This window comes from Alligator mississippiensis, chromosome 3 (assembly GCF_030867095.1).
Source record: "Alligator mississippiensis isolate rAllMis1 chromosome 3, rAllMis1, whole genome shotgun sequence".
NCBI lineage: Eukaryota > Metazoa > Chordata > Crocodylia > Alligatoridae > Alligator > Alligator mississippiensis.
The window spans coordinates 127379774-127402649 of NC_081826.1; the positions used below are offsets into that span (position 1 = coordinate 127379774).

Here is a 22876-nt window from a genome sequence, read left to right on the forward strand (position 1 = left end):
CTGAACAACCCAGTCCCAGGTGACCTTTCTGCCTTCCAACCTGTTTGAACTGTCTTGCATTGACAGAATTTTGATGTCATAAGCACATCCTCTGGATTGTGATATTTAGTAAAGTATTGCATTGGTATTATTGTGTGTGCTTCCCATTGTTTACCTGCCTTGTCATTAGCACCCTTTATACTCTTTATTCTCATGTTCCTGTTAGTCCTAGAGCAATCCCTTTTATCTTTTGAACCCTTAATCTAATTTCAGTACGTCTCTCTAAAACACCAAGCAAATTCAGAGGGGTGTCCCAACAAAGAATCCCCGAGCGACACCGGTGCTGCTGGTCAGTCTGATTCAACTTTAATCCTCCAGTCCACTTGTAACAAGTGGGCATCCTGCGGCCGGTCAAATCGTTGACCTGCCCACTTGTCTCAGGGCTAACCACCCGCCTCCCTCACATGCCACACCCTTGATGATACAGGTGAAAGATGATAACATGGCAGGAAGCTGCCCGTTTACTTGCGCTGTGTAACAGGAGGGCCTTCCTGCTCACCCGTTTCTGGGCTAAGCACCCACCTCTCTTTCCTGCCACGCGTTGGTGATACAAAATGATGGTCTTAATTAAGCGGGAGGCTGTCCATTTCCTGCCCCGATGCCAGCGGACATTATCTGCGGCTCCAAAACCTCCTGTACACCGCAGCTTATCCCTTGCAGCTGTCATCCCAGTTCTTACCATCTCTGGCCCCACCCCAGGCCCAATAATCCTCCAGTCTGGACCCCAACTGGAGGCCTACTCCACCCTCATTCTGGGCTGTCTACTTCCCTGCACTCTTCCCCCTCCCCTCAGGTGTGCCGGGACTTGTGGCCACACAGGCCCTGGCCTCACCTCCAAGGCCCATTGGAAACCCCAGGCCCTTAGCTCTGGGTGTCCCTCAAGGTGGGCCCCTGGCCCTTTTGACCCTTCTGGTCCTGGCCCCAGCATTGACCAGTTGAGGGTGCCTCAAGTCAGGCTTGTGAACATCTAGTCTGCTGTCTCACAGGGGTCCGCCTTCTCGACCCTACTATGGGGTTACCACCCGGTTGTGGGAGCTGGGGTTATTCAGGCGCCCCGACCCGCCTTTCACTGGGGTGGTAACTGGCCTGGCATTTCCTGGGGGCTCCCATGCCACTAGAAGCATCACCAGGCCACCCATTCCTGGCAGGGTGCAGTTTTAGGTCGTCCCCAGGACCAAGAGCCTCCTAGCCATCCCCATAAGCTCTTTCCCTTACCAGCTGGTTGTTCCTGCTGCAGCTCAGCGAGGCGATCTTTCTGCCTTGGCTGGCAGCAGCAGACTGCAGTCTTTATGTACTAAGTTGTCAAAATGACTGCTGCCATCAGGCACTTGCTGGATGCCTGACCCAGCCCTTAAAGTGGAAGGCACCAGCAGTGCCCTGCCACACAGATACCAAGGGCTTCTATACACGGCTCCGACCTCCCCTATACTGTGTCCCATACCTCGCAGATGGCATCCATGGCCTGACACCCAGCCTTTGCTTGCATCAGGATGGATGGGGCTGCTGCAGAGCGGAGGAGATCCTTGAGGCACTCTCCAGATGACTGTGCCTCTGCAGCTCTTTGGGCAGCTGATGGAAGCATTTCAGGATCAGGAGCTTCCTCAGTACCCTGAAGGGAATTTCCTTCTCCTGCAAGGGCACACAAACCAGTCAGGGACTCCAGTGCCACAAGGGACAGTGGGGTAATAACACCGGAGCCAGCACAATCCCACACCAGCCCAAAGCCATGTCTACCAGACGTGTTGTTCCCCGCCAAACACACACCGTCTTTTCCTTCCCTAACCAGAAATCGCCCTCTCCCACTGCAGCCTAAGTTCCTACCCTGCCCCAGCATTCCTCCCAGAGAGATCTCTTTCTCTCATGCATCAAGGGAAGCAGCTCAGGCCCCCATGAACCTCTCACCCACCTCTGTCCTCCCAGGTGGTGCAGGGAGGGGCTGGAACTGAGGGGCTTTGGCAGTAGAGGACTCAAAGCAGGGGTGGCCAAGACATTCTCTGAGAACCCTCCTGCCTCATGCTGAAGACAGTGGAACGGGGCTGATTGGCAGCCCAGGCTAGCTGAATGCTCCCCTCTCATGCACAGCAATGACAGCCTGGGGAGCAGCAGTGGACATGCCCCCTTGAGCTGTAGGGTTGGGCTCGGGCAGTCAGTCTTGGTGGCCCATCCCATCCTCCACTTGCAAGCTGCTGTTGGTGCTGGTGTGAGGAGGTGGACACTGGGCCAACTGCAGCAACCTGGAACCCAGTGGCCCATCACGGCACATGGGGGTCACACACTGCACAGCTCAGTGGGGAGCATGTGACAGAATTTAGCTAGAAGTGAGAGGGTGTGTCCTGCCACTCATGGGCGGTACATATTGAGGGCTATAGATTGTACAGAAACGACAGGGTGGGGAAAAAAGGGGGAGGGTTGCGCTCTATGTCAATGAGCAATATACATCGACCCTCATCAAGATGGAATCAAAGCATGAGGAAGTAGAAGGATTGTGGGTTAGGCTACATGGGGGGCAAGAAGAAAGGGATTTGCTGGTAGGGGTCTGCTACAGACCCCCACACCAAGGGGAAGAAATAGATTCCGGGCTCCTGAGGCAGCTCTCGGAGACCATAAAAGCTAAAGAGGCAATAGTTATGGGGGACCTAAACTACCCAGACATCTGCTGGGAGACGCAGACGGCAAAGTCCCACCGTTCACGAAGGTTTCTAACCTGTGTACAAGACCTCCATCTGACACAGGAGGTACACGGTCCCACTAGAGGGAATGCCATACTGGATCTGGTATTGGCAACATGGGATGACATGGTAGGGGACCTACAGATCGGTAGCCATCTGGGGGACAGTGATCACCTAATAATAGAATTCACCATAAGACTTCGAGTGGGTAAGGTAACTAGTAGGGTGAAAGTGCTAGACTTTAAGAAAGCTGATTTCAATGAACTCAGGCGATTAGTCTGTCATGACCCAAAGGTCTGATTTTTTTGTGTGTGCTTCGGCACTAAGAATTATCCCCGTGGGTTTGCAACTTCATTGCACGGAGGAGTTCTGCTGTGCAGAGAACCCACGTGCAAAGGAGTGTTCCCGCCACTTTGCAGCGATCTTTGCAGGGTGCATTTCCCTTTGCAACACAGAAATGCACGGTGCAAAGACTTCCCGTTCGTCGTATGCAAATTCGTGCCCCGCAATTGGCTAGTGCTAAATTATTCACACGTGGCGGCTAGCGATTGGCCTGCTAGCCGTATAAGAGGCTTGAGCAGTTTCCGCCCAAGCCAAAGAGGACTCCGCATCCATCTCATGCGGACTCTGGGTGTGCGCGGCAGGGTAATAGAAACCCTGTGTGTCGCTCAGAGGAGTTTGGCGGCCTGATCCACCGCCCACCTCTTCCCATCTTCGAACGGAGCCTACTATAAGACGTATCGACGAGTTTTATGCGCGCTTGTCCTGGACATCTGGAGTTTGTCTGCGTGGAGCCTAGCAAGCTCCACATGATTGTTCGTGTTCTGTCTGCGTGGAGCCTTGCAAACTCCACGTGTGTTCGTGTTTTCTGTTGTAACCGCAACTCAAGCAAGTTCTCAGCCTACACCACGACCATCTCGGTGTCAGTAAACAATCTTAAAATCAACCGTTACGTGTCTGTGCCTAATTCTAGCTCGGCGACCTCCCTCTCCGATCCGGCCTGCCCGGGCTGCTGGCCACAGCCTGCATGCAGAGCGACGAAAAGGGCCCGGGGTCAGGCCCGGCCCGCACATAGTCAAGGACGCACTGCAGAGTAGGAGTTTTGAAGTGATGGGAGCCCAAGAAGGGTGGCTGTGCCTTAAGGAAACGATCCTTCGGGCACAAAGCGAGACGATCCCGATGCGAGGAAAAAGAGGGAAAGGGGCCAGGAGGCTTCCTTGGCTGACCAGAGAAATCCAGGGCAGCCTAAGGGCCAAAAGGGGAGCACATAAAAAGTGGAAACAGGGAGAGATCACCAAAGATGAATATACCTCCTCTGCTCGTGCTTGTAGGGAGGCAGTTAGACGGGCCAAAGCTACTATGGAGCTGAAGATGGAATCCCAAGTAAAGGACAACAAGAAATTGTTTTTTAGATATATTGGGAGTAAAAGGAAGGCCCAGGGAGGAATAGGACCCCTGCTAAATGGGCAGAAACAATTGGTGACGGACAGGGGGGACAAGGCTGAACTCCTCAATGAGTTCTTTGCCTCAGTGTTCCTAAGCAAGGGGCATGACAAGTCTCTCACTGGGGTTGTAGAGAGGGAGCAGCAAGGCACCAGACTACCATGCGTAGACCCTGAGATGGTGCATAGTCACTTGGAAAAACTGGATGCCTTTAAGTCGGCAGGCCCGGATGAGCTCCATCCGAGGGTGCTGAAGGCACTGGTCAACATCATTGCAGAGCCACTGGCGGGAATATTTGAACGCTCGTGGCGCACGGGCAAAGTCCCGGAGGACTGAAAAAGGGCCAATGTGGTCCCCATCTTCAAGAAGGGGAGGAAGGAGGACCCAGGCAACTATAGGCCCGTCAGTCTCACCTCCATCCTTGGCAAAATCTTTGAAAAAATTATCAAGGCTCACATTTGCGAGAGCCCGGCAGGACAAATTATGCTGAGGGGAAACCAGCACGGGTTCGTAGCAGGCAGATCGTGCCTGACTAATCTAGTCTCTTTTTATGACCAGGTTACAAAACGCCTGGACACAGGAGGAGGGGTGGATGTCGTATGCTTAGACTTCAGGAAGGCCTTCGATACAGTATCCCACCCCATACTGGTGAACAAGTTAAGAGGCTGTGACTTGGATGACTACACAGTCCGGTGGGTGGCGAATTGGCTGGAGGGTCGTACCCAGAGAGTCGTAGTGGATGAGTCGGTTTCGACCTGGAAGGGTGTGGGCAGTGGGGTCCCGCAGGGCTCGGTCCTTGGACCAATATTCTTGAATGTCTTCATCAGCGACTTGGACGAGGGAGTGAAATGTACTCTGTCCAAGTTTGCAGATGACACAAAGCTATGGGGAGAAGTGGACACGCCGGAGGGCAGGGAACAGCTGCAAGCAGACCTGGACAGGTTGGACAAGTGGGCAGAAAACAACAGAATGCAGTTCAACAAGGAGAAATGCAAAGTGCTGCACCTAGGGAGGAAAAATGTCCAGCACACCTACAGCCTAGGGAATGACCTCCTGGGTGGCATGGAAGTGGAAAGGGATCTTGGAGTCCTAGTGGACTCCAAGATGAACATGAGTCGGCAGTGTGACAAAGCCATCAGAAAGGCCAATGGCACTTTATCGTGCATCAGCAGATGCATGACAAATAGATCCAAGGAGGTGATACTTCCCCTCTATCGGGCGCTGGTCAGACCGCAGTTGGAGTACTGCGTGCAATTCTGAGCACCGCACTTCAAGAGGGATGCGGATAACCTGGAGAGGATCCAGAGCAGGGCCACTCGTATGGTTAAGGGCCTGCAGACCAAGCCCTACGAGGAGAGACTAGAGAAACTGGACCTTTTCAGCCTCCGCAAGAGAAGGTTGAGAGGCGACCTTGTGGCTGCCTATAAGTTCATCACGGGGGCACAGAAGGGAATTGGTGAGTTTTTATTCACCAAGGCACCCCTGGTGGTTACAAGAAATAATGGCCACAAGCTAGCAGAGAGCAGATTTAGATTGGACATTAGGAAGAACTTCTTCACAGTTAGAGTGGCCAAGGTCTGGAACGGGTTCCCAAGGGAGGTGGTGCTCTCCCCTACCCTGGGGGTCTTCAAGAGGAGGTTAGATAAGCATCTAGCTGGAGTCATCTAGACCCAGCACTCTTTCCTGCCTATGCAGGGGGTCGGACTCGATGATCTATTGAGGTCCCTTCCGACCCTAACATCTATGAATCTTTGAATCTCCTGAATCCAACCATGCTGCTCACCTCTGCCCCCGCCAGGTGGCCAGCTTGCCCCAGGATGGCATAGAGAAGAACCACCCCGGCCTGGCTCACGTGTAGCGTGATGTGGTGGATCCCCAGAAGCGCCCTCTCTGCAAACACTCTCCTCTGGTCTTCGGAGAGGATCTTCCTGAAGGCCTGAAACCCACAGGACACAAGGCATTGGTGTATCCCAGAGCCAGGCTCGCCATCAAGGTACTGGGAATGCGTTGCCCTTCTGATGGGCTGTGGGGAGAGCCAGAGCCTGGCTGAAGCCATGGCAGGTCACTCTACTGGACAGCCTTTCAAATCCTTCAGCGGATGCAAAGTCCAGATAAGGAGAGGAGGACTCAGGTCTTGTTCCCCTCTCCTACCCTGGCCTTCTCCCTGCCTTTCACATAGGGCTGTCGAGTAGCCTGGCATGGGAGCTCACAGTGCTGCCTACTGAAACCCAAGCGGAGGGTGGTTCTGCTCTTTAACTGGGGAGAGAAGAGCACAGCATGTCTGCACTTCTGCACAGAGTGGGACTTCCTGCAAGGATCTGTTGGGGCAATGGTGGGTGTGTGCTGGCTGCTTGCCGGCCACAGGTCAGGGCTGCCCAGCTCAGGGCCTCCAGTGTCAGATAGGAAGGGACAGTGGGATCTTGCTGTAACACCCCCTCCCAGGGGACTGTGCTCGGGCCACATCAGTGTGACACCATGCAAGACATACAAACCGTGGACACTGCTAGGACGTGGACCTACAACCATGCACCCTTGCCCCTCGCTCTGAGCCTGGCAGAGGGTGCTGTGGGCAGAAGGTAGAGCCTTCCTCCTGAAGGCAGGAGGCAGGTATTCCAGGGAAAAATAGCCCCACCCTCCGAGCTGGTGTAGAGAATGGGCAGTGCATCCTTACCTCTCCCATTGTTGCCAGATGGATGTAGAGGAGGATTCGGCGGGGCTGGTTCTGGTGCTGGCTGATGGGCCACAGCTCCTGTGCCTCTTGGATGTCTTGCCCTAGGACAGAGAGAGGCTGGTCAGAACTGTTGTTCTGGCTTCAGAACTGAAAACATGCGAGCGCTCTGATCTGCAGACCCTGAGATTGGTGCCATGGCACAGATGATGTCTAAGAGTTTTCCATACCCTTCTGGTGCATCAAGATCTTGTAGAGGTGGGAGAGGCCCTCCTTGGCCTGGCGGCTGATCTCCTCCACTGGGTCGCTGATGCACAGACCCAGCAGGGCCACCAGGTCACCCACCTGGGGCACCTTGGGTGAGTCCTAAGGAAAGGCAGAGGAGAGGGGAGTCCATCTATGTCTGACCTGCAGTGCCCGCAGGCTCTCTGGGCTGTGTGCATCTCCTGGAGCCAGAGAACTAAATCCCTCTGCCTGTCACACAGGAGGGAGCCAGGGGTCTAGGGCCGGGCCCCCATAAGGACTCTCTGCACCTGTTGCTCCAGGAGGAGCAGCAGGGCTCCTGAAACAGGCATGAATCTGCCTGGAGCACTCTATGGCAGCTGCTGTCCTCTACTGAGACAGGGGCTTTTAGCCAGGAGCACAAGCCCTTGAGCCAAACAGCCACTTCCCAGCCCTCACTCTGGCATGCAGGGATCCTCTCTCCAATCCCACACTTACCGCTGCTACTGCTATCCCACAGGCTTTTTCACCAGCCCTGCCTCTGCCTAAAGTCAGGACCTGACACAAGGGTCATTTACCTCAAACTGTGGGAGGAGGGAAACTGCAAAGCAAAGCAGGCTGGTGGTGATCTTGATGGCTGTGGCTCTGTCCCTCTCATCTTCCAGCTGGAGCCATAAGGTCAAGTGCTGTGGGTGGAAGTTCATGGCAGTGGACACGTGCCCATGTTGTTCCAATGATCCCCACCCCCGCCATGTCCTGAGCGCTGACCTTTTAAGCCCAAGGTGGAACATCAGCCTCAGGGGGCGAAATGCTTTAAGAAGGGATTGTTACACCCAGCATGGCCCTGCCCCCAAACGCCCTTTCCCAGCCCTGACCCCTCCCCCTGCATCTCAGGGCTGGTTCTTGTCTCTTAAAGCTGGGACCAGATTCTGTCTCAGGGCTGCTCTTCTCCTCCCTGAACATAGACAGCATGACAGGAAGGAGACAAAATCCTGGACCCCTGGCAAGTTCCAAAGCCAATATCCAAAGTGGCATCTACCACTCGCTGGATAATGCCTGAGGGATAGGCATGCTGAACTTGCACCAGACTCCTGTCCCAAGGAAGGAGCCAGGGATTCTTCTCTGAGGACCAGCTCCTGCAGTGCACAGGCCATTGAAGCTGCCCCCGCCCCAAACCCAGCCTCTCTCCATGGTGCTCACCTGCCCGATGAACTGCAGCCTGGCCAAGCTGGGTGCAGGTGCCAGCAGGCACCTCAGCGTGGCCTCCAGGTACTCCACGCTGATCCACTGCATGCCCTGGAAGAGGACAGAGAGCCAAGAGGGTCAGTGCTGGAAAACCCTGTGCCATGGCTGCCAGGGGATGTCTGGTGGGACTGTGCGGTGAGAGAAAGAGGTACCTGGATGTGCTGGCTGTTGTGCCCTGTGGCCATCAGGAAGGTCTTGTGGAGGGCGGTGTAGAGGAGGCGCGATTCCAGGGCTGGCTTCAGTTTGCTGTCAGGAAAGAGGAGCCTGTCTGGATGGAGCTCCGTGGGGCTGGCATTGGCTCTGATGTGGGCAGGTGTCGGCAGGGAAATGGACACCCAGAGGCGAGAGTATGAACTGAAACCTCAAGGAAGGCCGAAGTGTGCCAGCAGCCAAGGGTCAGGGTTGGCCCACTGCTGCCCTGCCCACTGATCCTTGACCCTCCTACAGCATCCCTATGGCCGGCCCTTTGCTGAAGGCCCTTGTGTCATCACTACAGGGAAACTCAGTACCCAACCAGGGGGAAGGACACATTTCCAGTCCATCAGCAAAGCAGAGGAACTAGTTTAGGTGGGGTCGGGCAGGGAGCATATCTCTGGGGCTGAGCAGTGCTGCGGTTAGGGCAGTTGGGCAAAGGACCAAGTACCTGAGGATGAAAACAGCAGCCATGCTGTAGGGAAGGATGGTGCTGGGCTCTTCTTTGCACTGCGACAGCTTGTCAATCAGCACCTGAGAGATGCATGAGGGAGTGTGAGAAGGAGACCTCACAGTGGTCCTGGGGCACCTGGATCTCACCGCCCACCTGGACCCTCCCTGCCAGTTCCCCCCCATCCCTGCACTGAACACGGCTCTCCTCCTCCCTCCCTCCCTCCGTCCCACATGCTCGTGAACACCCTGCTGGTCACCCGGTTTCCCCACCCACTCCTACATCTGTCCTCCAGCCCTCTCATTCCCCTACCGCCCTGTACCCATTCACCCCACAATGTCCCCCTTCTCTACTCCCTAGTCACACAGCTGCCTTCTCCTCTTCACTCCAGCCCCCAGTCACACCCCACTGGGCCAGTCACACCTCTCCTGGCTCCTTGAATTCTGACCTGAAGCAGCCAGTGCTCTTTTGAACTCACCACAATCCTCTCCACAAGTGCCGCTTTGCAGCAGGGCGGCTCCAGGGTGTCCTCGCCCCTCTCCATTGTAGCCAGGCACAGAGTGGGGACGGCACGGAGGAAAGTGAGCCCCTCCTTCACAGTCTGCATACACCATAAGTTGCATTGGGAAAAGGCAGGCTCTTAGCCAGGGACCTGCCTGCCCTCCCAAGGTAACCAAGCAATCTGTTGGTATCCCCTGTTCTCAATTCACGTCTCCTCCTGGGCAAATGGGGTGTGGCACTGCGGTGCGGTTTCTGTGGGGAGGGGTCCCCAGGTTCTCTGGGACAAAAGCACCCTGGCGAGGATCCCAGCCCATGTGGGCTGCACATGCCCTGCAGAAGCTGTGGCTCACTCGGTTCCTCCTCCGCAGAGGGCCACAAGGTGGGAGAGTGGACGGGCTGGTGCTGGTCCAGCTCTGGGATGTTCCTACCTGGTCCGTGCTCTGGAGGTGCCATAGGATGACTGAGAGGGCGGGTTCCTCCAGGTAGGTGTAGTCCTCCCTCTGCTCTTGCTCTGCCCTGTAGAAGGGCAGGATTGTATCTGCAGGGAGAGGAAGAGACTGTGATGCCTGCTGCTGCTGAGGGGAAACACAGGGGCAATGCGGAGGAGAGGTGTGTCCACATGCCTCCAGCCCAAGAAATGGCTCCCCTCTATGCACTGCCTCAAGCCCCGCCTGTCCCAGCACCCCGGGGAGGTGCCTGCCGCTCTGGGAGATTTGGGGACCCTCAGATACAAGGCTCCCTCTTCCCACTCCCCACCTAGGACAATGTCTGTGGCCCACACTGGGGGTGCGAGGCTTCCTGGCACTCAGGCTGTTGCGCTGCCTGGGATCCCCTGGCCCCATCACAGAGCGACTCACTGCACTCAGGGGTCACTGCCCTGTTTGCACAGGACGTCTGGGTGTCACCTCACCTCTGGTGGTGGCAGCATGTTGCTGGAGGCCCACAGCCTCCTGGGAGCTGTTGCTGTCCTCCCTGGAGGAGCTGGAGCCGAGCTTGAACCAGGGCCTGTGCAGCTCCTGCCCTGGGGAGCCTGGCATCTCCTCCCAGGCCATGTGTGGAGTGGCCTGCTGCAGGGCTGGGGTGCTGGCTGCTGCGTGTGTGGGTGGAGCTGTGCGGGGGCTGTGCCTGGCTGTCTTTAGGGGCTGGGCCCTGCCTGCCCAGCTGTATCCTGGGCCACCTCCATCGGGGCCTGACTGGCTCCTCTCCCTGCTCTTCCGTGGCTGCTGGAGGTGCCCTTCTTCTCCAGCCCACGAGACAGTGCCACCACCTGCCCTTCCTTGTTGCAGCCTCTGCATGATGGTGGCCGCCCTGCTCCTCCTCCTCAGGCTTCTTCCTGTCCTTCTCCTGTCCCGGGGCCATCCTTGCCGTCCTCTTTCTGAGGATCCGCCTCAGCCTCTCCATCCTGACACAGGAACAGTCAGGAGTGTGGGTTCAAAGCTGTCTCTCCCTACTTGTCTGTCTTCCCCTTCCCTGAGCTGGGTGATTCCCCTACATCCCATGCTTTTCCCTCAATATTGGGTGCCAGCTATTGGGTGCCAGCAGTTTGCAAGCTGTTGGCTTATGAGCAAAGGCTTTCAGTTAGTTTGAACTAACAACTCCCTCCTCCTGCCCTTGCCTGCTCTCCTCATTCAAGTCAGGGGGACTGAACTTTGGGACTCAGGATACACCCTGGACTGGATCATGGGACCTGGGTTCGAATGTCCAAAGAGAAGTAGGGCACCTTTTCTGGGAGCCGTGAGCAGTCAGAAGCTCCACAGATTTGGGCTCCCCAGGACACGTGGCCAGGGGAATGGCCCCTGGCAAAGGCGGTGTTGGGAACTCCACTCCTTGGGGATGTTTGCAAACACACTGATGATGGTGCTGGAGAGCCCCAGAGGAGATGTCACCACTTCTGGGGTTACGGTTTCCCACTCACAGCTGCTCCTCCCTGGCCTGAAATGGGAAGGTGGCTGGGACAGGCTGCGGACCACTCACTTGCCCTGGAGGGCTGGCGGACTGCTAGGTAGGGTCTCGCAGTCCCTCTGGCTGGGTTCCTCGCCTTCTTCTGTGGTCCTTGGCCTCAAGGGGTCCCGCCTCTCAGGAGTCTCTGCAGCTGCTGGGCACCTCAGTCAATGCAGCGAGGTGGATGTGTCTTGTACCTGGAAGGGGACACTGCCATGTATTAGGAGACTTGTTGGAATACACCGTCATGCACTGCCCCTTCCCCTACAAACACATTAAATACTTCCCTTTCTCCTGCATCCCTCCCCCTTGCCCCTTCCCTTGCTCTCTCCCAGGGATAACTGCCCCTCCCTGATTTCCCCTTACAGCCCTTGAGGGCAAATCGGGATAAACTTGTGCAGGCCGATTGCCCCTCATGGCTGCTCTCGGCCTCTCTTCTCAAAAGGCGCGTTCCCTCTACCTTTCCTTACCCAGTTCCTTTTTTCAGGACAAGGCCTGTACCCATGTAGTGCACCCTAAATACATCTCACACAATATCTTCTTAACCAACAACTGTTGTTGCCTCTACACTGGTGGGGTGCCAGACGCCATCTGTCCTGGCTGGATAGGGGGACCTGGAGCTGGAAGCCTTTGACAGCCTGGAGTCACCGGGGCAGGCAGAGATGGTCTGAATCAAAAATAAAATACAGAGACAAGGTTAAATTAGCACAAGCAATTCCTATCACGTGCTATTCAGGGCTTGGCCTCCAGAGTGACTTCGGCTCCTCTGCACTGCTCACGCACTTGGGAGAAAATATTAGTAATCCCCAACCTGACATCAGAAAAGACCATGAAGCTTCCCTGCTGGCTTCACAACCACCTGAGCCTCAGGGTGCACTGTCTCATTACCTGATCCTCAGCTGCTTGTGCAGGGGAAAGGTGACAGGAAAGAAATCCTCCTCTGGAACAGGCTCTCCTGGGACTCGACGACGGTCACCAAGAAAATCACTAACAACAACAAAAGGTGTCTTTCATTCTCATGGATTTGTCTGAAATAGTTGCATCTGTTGGCTGTGGGGCTACGAAGGAAGTGCATCTTTCAGTGCAATCAGTGAAGAAGTGTCGGGATTGAGCAACACCTCTGTGGGTTGAAATGTTAGGAGCTGTCTACGCTGTTAGCTAATAGTTTTATGGGTGAGTTTGAGGATGTGACAGGCAGAAGGAGGAAGGAATACAAACATTTCCTAGACGAAACTGCATCCTTTGGAGCTGCAACCTGGTAATCTGAGGTGTGATGCTAACGTGGCGCTCATGTTTGGCTGCCCTTTTTAACCACGGGGGGCATGGCCCTCTACGTCAGACCTCTTGAGCGTACATTGACAACATTTCATAGAGGCAGGACACTGACTGCTGTGCTTCCCCTCTTTCACCTCTGTCAAGGTTTGGGTGTTAGGTGTGTGTTGTGGCAGGGTTGAGATCAGGCTGGTACAGGGCTCGGCTAATGGTGTGTATGGGATGGTCTGAACAGGGCTGATCCTGCCTGAGGAAGGGGTTGGTGAATCCTGTCTGCAAGCCTTGCTCACCTCATGCTGTGGCAGAAGAGGGGGCAGCTTTCCCCATCCCTCACTTACCCGCTCCTCTCCAGATGAAGAACAGCTGTCAGCACCGCTCTGGCCGCCGACTGCAACTGACTGCGGTTCCCCGGAGCTGGCGTGATGATACGAACGCTGCCGTGGCAACGCCCGGGGACGAGTTCCGCCAGGCCCCTCCCCCCCGCCTCCCAGGCTCCCCTGCCCCCAGGTCCACGCCCATTTCCTACTTCGCCCACGCTGCACGCTGCCCGGTGACACTCGGTCCTGTGAACACATCAGCTGACCCCCAAGTGAAGGGGGAAGAAAATGCCCCTTGTACTTGGCCATTTCACCACACTGGCCTGGAGATTGGCAACGAGCAGAGCAAGGGAATTGAACCAGCCCCGAGGGCTGTAGGCTCCCCAAAGGAGTGCTGTTTAAGACTCACTGGCTTGGAAAATGAGAATGGTGTGGAAACCAGTGATACTTGTATTGATTTGGTTCTTTGGTGGCTTTGACATTTCTGTGAACATCTTGGAGAGTTCAAGTCAGTGCCTATGGATGAAAGAACACAAGTGGTGGTCTGCAACACTGACAAGCCAGTGGAGAGTATCCAAAAGGACGAGCCTGAGTATGGCTAAAGCCTTGAAGATTCCTGTAATGCAGGTGGGCATTGTGAAAGCAAACATGCACAACATACCAAGGGAGAGAACAGCATAAAATCAATACAGCTGCATATGAAGGCTACCACCACAGAGGCTGCATTCTTGATTGTATCCCTTACCTCTTCATTTAATGATAATCGAAATCCCGATGTTTTAAACATTCTCCTATGCCTCCAGAGACTTGCCAGTGCTTCCACTGAATGTCACAGAATTCCTCAGGGCCTGAGGAAGGGCATTTTGTGCTGAAAGCTTATCTGAGATCCCTACAGTATAAGGCTGGTCCAATAAGAAATGATTACCAAATACGTCCTGCATTTGGCGTATTCCTTGGCCCATCCTAGTTACAATGATGCCACTACAGAATTCAGGGACCTTGCTGTAGGATTAGATGCAAATGATCAGAGTTCAATGTCTGGGCCCTGCTTAAGACCTAACACAATATTGGCCCCTTTCTACCTTGTTCTTATACTGATCTCCACTGTGTCCCAGGCAGAACCACATGGTCTCTGGGTTCCCATCAGCAGTTCGGTGCACAGAGAAAGTAGATTAGTTTTGGCAGCCATGAATGACAGGCTGAGGAAGAAGAGAAATGAGGGTAACGCCCAGGTGCAAGAAATGACAGGGGACCCTCTATCCCTCCCCACTCATTCTAGTTATGTTATGGACAGCCTGCATGGACCTATAACTGTCATACAGTACAGGAGAGGAGGATGTGTCAGTACCCACACTGTTTGCCAGGAGTTTATAAGTCACTCTCTCTTCCAAAGGTGGTCATTTTGAACTAAAGGGGTTTCTTACACACTGGATTCCTGATATATTAACGAGGTGGTGTGAACTAGAGTCCATTCAGGTGATGCATACAAGAGGCCAGGCTCGCATCCAAGGGCAAGGGTTCCTGATAGATAGAATTGACTCACTTCCCATGTGTGGTACTCCCTGTGTGCAGAGAAACATAAGGAGCTGGAGTTCCTATTGCTCCCATTCGGTTGCTCTGTACCTCTTGTCAATCTCATGGTTGTCAGCAGAAGCAGGGTAGGAGGCCTGTCAGGGTCTTGGAGCTGGTGGAATTCCTGAGAAAAAATGTTGCTGTACCACTCACTGAGGGGGCTACAGGACGGACGGGACAAAGGAGTTCATCTGGTGTTGGCATGGTTTCCGGTTTGTCCACGCCAACCTTCTTGAGAGAAAATGCTAGTATCTGCAAAACTTTTTTCCTGACTTTCAGACTTCACCTGCAGAGAAGCCCTAAATCAGAAAGTCTCTCAGAAACAGAGGAGAGCAGCAGATTGCTCAATAGTAAGGTGATGCATACAACCAGGTATATGAATATACTATAACCAAAGCAGAGCCCTGTAGGAGCACCAGTTTTCAGTGTGCTGTACACGACAGCCACTCAGAGCTTCACAGTAAAAGCAGAGGCAGATCATGGGTCCCCATGTCCCTAAAAGGTCTGTCTCTACTAGTTGATCTAAAAGAGAATCAGTGCAAGTTGCATAAGGCTTGTGACACATGCTGGTGTGGTAATTCTGGTGGTCATTCTACCCTTCAGAGGACAGTGGTATAAGCCACCTCACTATATAACAGGTCTATCCATTCAGTTACTTTAAAAGATTGAAACCAGCAGTGTATAGGAGCTGAATGGACTATAGAATTAGCAATGGTGAAGGATTCAAAGGATCTTCCCTAGAAGAGGGTAAAATTGAGTAGCTGATATAACATGACAGGATACCCCTTTTGAGCATATCTTACCTTCGTGTGTTCTTCAGGGAAGAGTCTTCACAGTGGTGCTGCCACACTGGAAAGCCTGAAAAGTACAGAACAATAGTCAAACAAATCCAGGTGCATCCCAAACCCAAGCAGTCTTAGCTCCATGCAACACATGGAGAAGTTGCACACAGAATGGCCTGAGGCAGAGCTGCTAGTGCCCTGCCCATGCCATTGCCCTTCATTCCCGACCCACCAACCCTGCTGGTGCCCCTCACTGCCCACTTACATACTCCCAGCCCTGCCAGTGCCCTCACTCCCCACCCACAGCACCCCAACCCTCCCAGCCCTGCTGGAGGGGGCCCCCAGCTGCCAGGGCTACAGAGTAGCAAGGGGCACAACTCCACGCTGTCACCCCCACTGCTGCTGGGCGGGCAGGGGGAGCTTCACCATGGCAGCGTGGAGCTCCCAGTGGTGGCAAAGAGCTTCCCTGCCCTCCCTGGCCCTGCTCTGCCGGGTCCCACACACTGAGCTGAGGAGGCCCCAGGTGGAACATAGCAGGGAGCCCACACCCACCCCCACCCTGAGCACAAAACTGCGGGGCACATGCCACTCATGCCACCCCCAGGAATGTGCGCAGCAATGGACAGCCAGCCTCTCGCCCCACAGACGAGCCACCTGTTCCAGCTCTGGGCCTCAAGCCCCACGCACCACCCCAGCTGGGCAGCAGACCCAGCCCGGCCCAACTCCCTCCCTTTCTCACTATGGGGGCCTCAAATCCCACCCACCCCCACCCTCAGACTTACCTGCAGGACCTGCTCTCCAGGCTGCCCGGCAGCCATGTGCATGTGTAGATGTGGGCATGCACATGGTGCTCCCTGCTGATTGCACTTCTCCCGCTCCCGCCAGCCCCTTGCAGACTGGCAGAGTTCCAGCCTGCAAGGAGAAACCCAGAGTTTCCTGCATTTTTCTCCTTTAAAGGAGAAAATCCATGTTTTTCTCCTTAAAATGTGGACATCCAGGTTTAACCAGTTTTCCATGCCGAACAGAAAACCTGGATCCTTGCTGACTATTATTAGTTCCTGAAGGAGCTGGCATTATATTCCCAAGGAAGGTCACCCAGAATACAATGAGGACTTTTACCAAATGGCTGTTCTTAAGATTCTGTTCCTAAGCTGATGTACATACATAACTTATGTGGATAGACTGAGGGAACTGAGCTTGTTTAGTCTAGAGAAGAGACTGAGAGGGGATTTAATAGCAGCCTTCAACTACCTGAAGGTTGTTCCAAAGGGGAAGGAGGTAGACTGTCCTCAGTGGGGGCAGATGGCAGAACAAGGAGCAAAGGTCTCAAGTTGTGGCAAGAGAAGTTTAGGTTAGATATTAAGAAGAATTTTCCTCACTAGAGTAGTAAAGCACTGGAACAGGTTACCCAGAGAGGTAGTGGAAGCTCCATCCTTGGAGGTTTTCAAAACCCAGATAGATAAAGCCTTCACTGGGATCATCTAGTTGGGGATGAGCCTGTTTTGAGCAGGAGGTTGGACTAGATGAGCTCCTGAGGTCCCTTCCAACCCAAACTTTCTAAGATCTATGATTCTGTGTCGTTCCAGTGGCTCTGATGATTATCTGCACCAAGTTTCCCATCTGGAGCTATGCTGCAGCAGTCCCCATCCTAACAATTACTGAATCCATAAATGCCTCCTCATAAGCCTAGATGAAAAAAAATGAAAGGTGGAAAGTTTCTACACCAAAGAACAGGAAACTGCTGAATATCACGGTAAACATAACAACAAGCCAAGGGAGGGGGATAGAGCAATCCAGAGACCCCTCCCCCTGCAGGTTATGATTTTCAAATTTTACAGGGGTCTCTCATCTCTTACGGGGGGCTCAGCCCCCAAAAGCTCCCCCTTATTTTGCACCCTGGGGCCATCATGAGGATGGTCTACAGAGTTTCTGCTAAGCTGCAGCTGCTGGCTAAGTGGCTGCAGCCCATGCTAAGTTAAATGTGAGGCAGCAGGACTGAACTCAAGGACAAGAAATTAGGGTCTCCAAAATCTGTCCACTAAAATACTTGGAGCTTCAGCCATCGTGCCAGAATCATACATGGGCAACAATGCTAAACTGTTCTAGAACCACAGATCAGAAGCAGAAGTTGGGTCCAAAGCTCCGAGGTGGCATTTGGAGTTGGAGGCCAGAGGTAGAGCATCTCAGCCAGAGGGAACTGAAGGCAGCCATGGACCACTATCTCTCTTCTGGGTCCCGGTTGGCAGACAAGCAATTGAGTTTGGAAGAGAAGATGGGAGAAGTGAGTGCAGGCATGCAAAGTGGGGAGAGCCCAGGGGAGCAGAAGTGGATACATAAGGCTTTTTAGTGGGGTTAGTCCAAACAGAGGAAGCAAGGCTGGGAGGGAAACTGGAGCAGGGGATGTGAGGATGGAGGGAAGAGATTTTACATTGGAGTGGAGGTTACAGTCTCTCTTCCAGATTCCAGACAACAGCTAAGCATCTGGAACTGGTGGGGAAATGGAGAAGGCATATAGAATTTGACTTGCAGGGGAAGAGGACGAAATGGTGATTTTAGCCTCAGTGGGAGGGCTAGGAGATTGATATATATGTAAAAATAACTGACAGGAGCAGAAGGTGGATAGCAATGCATGCAACAAAGCTCCTTCCCTGTTTCTTCTTAATGATGTTCACAAAATACAATGTTCTTTACTAATTTGATTCTTTTCTTCTTGGGGTGCTCTGAATGTTAGGGTTCAGAACACATGGCAGTATTAGATTCTAAATATAGATTTAGGACTAAATATTCAGGTCTCATTTTCTCCTAGCTTGTGGCTTTTATCCACAGTTGCAATTTACTTTTTGGCACTAACCTCACTGGGCTTCATATTAGGCCCTCAGTTATTTAAATACCCAAAATAAAGGTGAAGTCATGTGCATTGATCTCAGTTGCACCTGCAAATTCTGTGCTCAGAAAAAAAGACCAGCCTTTAAATATCTTGCCATTAGAGAGCTGTGCCATTTGCTTTCTTGTAGAAATTAATGTGTGGGTTACTAAACTGTAAAGGTTGTTTATGATCATTCCAATGCAAGTGGACTATTAAAATGTCAGATTGAAATCTTGTGGCTTTTCTTTTTTTAGATTGGTCACAGAAAGCAGTTACTAAGATTAAGACCTACTCAGCTACTGGACATCCCCCTTGGGATCAAGATACCTTTGCTACCAGGCTCCAACGCATTATTCTATAGAGCAAATCTGGGAGAAAAGGTAAAAAATTAAATATAGAAAGTACCAAATGCACATCTAATTTTCTTTACTCTTCCCTCTTGCTACTAAATATGCAGAGTATTCTGGAAAATCACAGTTGACTTTTTCACTGTCATTATTCATGTATCTCTGTATATTGACTAAATTCTTCCCAGTGTAAAACACCACTGAAAACAGATGTGGTCAATGGGAAAACTGCTTATCCTAGCAAAGTAGAATTTCTCTAACAATGTACAGCTTTCAGATATTATATATGTTTCTTGTCTGTAACAGGCAGAATGTGCCCTGGTATTTCTGAGCTGTGTTACTGTTCTTAGGTACCTTTTTATCAGGAAAAGATGCTTCAAGTAATCAAAGAAAACTACTGAGTCCATGCCACTGGGGATGTGGAGGGCAGAAATAAGAGGAATTCCAAAAATCACTACCCAAAAGGCAGGATCCAAAAGACCCTTTTCAATTTCTAGCCAATTGGGAGTACTGGACAAAAGAAAGCTCGCTCAGGAAATTATAATATTCCTCCTTAAGTTCAGGCTACTGACCCTGCATTTTTGACACTGCCAGTAGTTACAGCTAGGATTTTCAAAGGGGTGTCTAAATCCTCTAAGGTTAGAAAATCCCTGCCAATATGCAACACAGGCATGAATTTCAAGTACAGATCTCAGATCTGGCATAGAAGACCTGCAGAACCAATTCTATGTTTGCCTCTAACAGAGGCAAGCTGGGAGTGCTGCTAGTTGGGCAATTGCTGCTTGTGTCTGACAAAAGCCCTAACAAGGGGGTAGAGCCAGTCCAGGCCCAGGAGGGTACAAAAGGAGGCTCCCCGAGCAACCAGGGAGCAAGAGAACAGGGACAGCAAATAGGGAAGTTTGCAAGCAATTTGCTAGGAGCAACAGGAGGAAGGGGAGGAGTAAGAGGAGCCAGGCACCAGATCCTGCTCCAGGTAGGTAAGTGAGCTAGGGTTGTCTGTGTATTTGGCTTGCCAAGTGTTTGGTGGGCTGTGTGTTTGGGCATATGTGCTGAGCAGCTAGGAATGCTGCTAGCTGGGTGACTGCTGCCGGTCTCTAACAAAAGCCTTAACAAGGGGGCTGAGCCAGTCCAGGCCCAGGAGGATATAAAAGGAGACTCCACCAGCAACCAGGGAGTAAGCAACCAGGAAAGTTTGCAGGTCAGTTTGCTGGCCCCCTCTTTGAAGGAGAGCCTTTAAGGTAAGCTCTTTCCATAAATATGAGTAACTAACCTATGTATATTTAGCATCAGTAGCTAAAACTCAGCAGTTAGATGAATAATTAAGCCCCTTGTTTAACTAGAGTCCAGAGCAAGGGGGATTTCACTAGGGAGTTTGCCTGGAAACTCTCACTCTCTCTCTCTCTCACCTTCCGTCACTGTAAGCTTTTTGAGATGAAGTAGGTTAGCAGGGAAGAGGGAATCTTTCAGTGCCATGGGCCAGCTTACAGGGGAGTTGTCTAGGGAAGGCCTGTTTGGAGAGAGGGGCAGGAAGAGAGAGGTGACAGATTTGAGAGACTCAGAAAGATGGCTGGAGGACATTGCAATGCCAGAGCTACTGCCACTTCCATCTCCAACTTTGCTTGCTCCTGTGAGGTGTCTGTCCAGGCAGGACCCCCCCACTGTCAAGGTTTCCACCCAGGTCTTGATTTTGCGCTGTGGAAACTGCAGGTTGCAGATTCCTTCCAGTGACAGCTGGGGGTGGTGGGAAAGGGGGGAGTGCCTGTGATAAGACCAGTGTCATCTCATGGTATGCCTCAGGGAGCAGTAAAGAGCTACAGAAGGAAATGGCAAGGCTCCAAAGCATCCTCCACCATGAGGACTTCATTAATTCAGTGCTGGACTGCGAGGGAAGGCATGCCAGAGGCAGCGCTAGAGAAGGAAGAGGACATGGACGCCCAGGAAGGTGGAAACTGGAAGCTTGTGACCCAAGGCAGCAAGCAGAAGCCTTCATCCCCATTTGCAGTGGTTTGCCTGGAGCACAGATATGAAGCCCTAACAACAGAAGAGGAGGAGCATATCCCATTAGTAGAAAAGGCCAGGCCAGGCATGCCCAAGGGTGGAAGGGTCAAGATCACTGCCACCAAGAGGAAGCAACAGGTGGAGGTGGTTGGAGACTCCCTTCTGCGGATAACTGAGGAATCCATCTGCCAGCCTGACCTGTTCTTCCAGGAGGTCTGCTGCTTGCCTGGAGCCCAGATCAAAGATGTCACGGAAGGATTACTGAGAATCCTCCAGCCTGCTGATTACTACCCCATGCTGCTCATCCGTGTGGGCACCAGTGATACTACCAGGGGTGACTCTGAGCAGATCAAAGTGACTACAGTGCTCTGGGTGCAAGGGTGAAGGAGACACCAGGCTGGGTGGAATAGTAGATATGCTGGAGGGTAGGGCTAGGATTCACACAGACAGACCTCAAGAAATTAGAGGACTGGACCAAAATGAAATCTCATGAAGTCCAATAAGGACAAGTACTTAGGATGGAACAATCCTATCCACCAGCACTGGCTGGGGACTGACTGGCTAAGCAGCAGCTCTGCAGAAAAGGACCTGGGGGTTACAGTGGACAAGAAGCAGAATGTGAGCCAACAGGGTGCCCTTGTTGTGAAGAAGGCTAACAGCATACTGGGCTGCATCAGGAGGAGTGTTGCTAGCAGATCGAGAGAAGTGATTAGTCCCCCATATTTGGCACTGGTGAGGTCACATCTGGAGTCCTGTGTCCAGTTTTGGCCCCCCTACTACACAAGGATGTGGACAAATTGGAGAGTCCAACAGAGGGCAATGAAACTGGTTAGGGGGCTGGGGCAAATGACTTCTAAGGAGAAGATGAGGGAAATAGGTTTATTTAGTCTGGAAAAGAGAAGACTGAGGGGGGATTTAACAACAGCCTTCAACCACCTGAAGGGTGGTTACAAAAAGGATGGAACTAGATTGTTCTCAGTGGTGCCAGATGACTGAACAAGGAGCAATGGTCTCAAGTTGCAGCAGGTGAAGTTTAGGTTAGATATTAGGAAAACTCTCTCACCAGGAGGGTAGTGATGCACTGGAACAGGCTGCTCAGAGATGTTGTGGAATTGATATCCTTGGAGATTTTTAAGACCCAACTAGACAAAGCCTTGGCTGGGATGATATATTTGGGGGTGGTCCTGCTTTAAGCAGGGGGTTGGATTAGATGACCTCCTGAGGTCCCTTCCAACCTTAATTTTCTATGATTCTAAGCTCACCACTCCATTTGTTCATGTATTTTTCAATGCTAGTTGGTCATATTGAACCCAGTATGGTTTCGTTAGGGGCAGGTCATGTCAGACCAACCTGATTGCCTTTTACAATCAGGTCACAAAAGCTTTGGATGCAGGTGTCGCCGTGGATGTAGTCTTTCTGGACTTCAGCAAGGCCTTTGACACAGTCTCCCACCCCATCCTCATTAAAAAACTAGGTGACTGTGGTATTGATGCCTATACAGTCAGATGGATTGCAAATTGGCTGAAGGGTTGTACTCAGAGGGTGGTGGTGGACAGGTCATATTCAACCTGGGGGGAAGTGGGCAGCGGAGTCCCCCAGGGCTCGGTCCTTGGGCCCGCACTGTTCAATTTCTTTATCAGCAATTTGGACGAAGGGGTGAAAAGCAACCTGTTTAAATTTGCTGATGATACCAAAATTTGGGGTGAGGTGGGCACGTTAGTAGGGAGGGAAAGACTGCAGAAAGACCTGGATAGGTTGCAGGGTTGGGCTAACAAAAACAGGATGCGTTTCAATACTGACAAGTGCAGGGTGCTGTACTTGGGCATTAGTAACCAGCAGCACACTTATAAGATGGGAAACTCCCTTCTTGAGAGCATGGAGGCAGAAAGGGATCTTGGAGTCATCATTGACTCCAAGATGAACATGGGCCGACAATGTGAGGTCACGGTCGGCAGGGCTAACCGGACCTTATCGTGCATCCACAGGTGCATCTCAAGTAGGCCCAAGGAGGTGATCCTCCCCCTCTACGCGACACTGGTCAGGCCACAGCTGGAGTACTGTGTCCAGTTCTGGGCACCCCACTTCAAGAGGGATGTGGACAACATTGAGAGGGTCCAGAGGAGGGCCACCCGCATGATCTGGAGACAGCAAGGCAGACCCTACAATGAGAGGCTACGGGACCTGAACCTGTTCAGCCTTCACAAGAGAAGGCTGAGGGGGGACCTTGTGACCGTCTATAAATTCACTAGGGGGGACCAGAAGGGTTTGGGGGAGACCTTGTTTCCCCTAGCGCCCCCCGGGATAACAAGGAATAACGGCCACAAGTTGTTGGAGAGTAGGTTTAGATTAGA

The 22876-nt window shown here is 52.6% G+C and overlaps 1 protein-coding gene across 1 annotated transcript; it reads right to left on the reverse strand.

The window, feature by feature from the left end:
• Positions 1 to 5892: 5892 nt before the first annotated feature.
• LOC109285930 (uncharacterized) lies at positions 5893 to 11648 on the reverse strand. Its single transcript, XM_059723525.1, has 10 exons — positions 11405 to 11648; positions 9859 to 9968; positions 9408 to 9530; positions 8930 to 9012; positions 8439 to 8532; positions 8242 to 8337; positions 7620 to 7727; positions 7050 to 7185; positions 6823 to 6923; positions 5893 to 6087 (listed from the first exon to the last, which is right to left on the reverse strand). Exons 3-10 carry the CDS (start codon positions 9471 to 9473, stop codon positions 5893 to 5895), a joined length of 879 nt encoding a protein of 292 aa, XP_059579508.1. The 5' UTR covers positions 9474 to 9530; positions 9859 to 9968; positions 11405 to 11648.
• Between the last annotated feature and the right edge of the window lie 11228 nt (positions 11649 to 22876).

Coding starts and splice junctions, on each gene's coding strand:
- LOC109285930 (XM_059723525.1), bottom strand. CDS start 9,473: ATGGAGAGGGGCGAGGACACCCTGGAGCCGCCCTGCTGCAAAGCGGCA. Junction 7,728..8,241: donor GGCTGCAGTTCATCGGGCAG/GTGAGCACCATG, acceptor TTCCACCCACAG/CACTTGACCTTATGGCTCCA. Junction 6,088..6,822: donor ATCTGGCAACAATGGGAGAG/GTAAGGATGCAC, acceptor TGTGGGTTTCAG/GCCTTCAGGAAGATCCTCTC.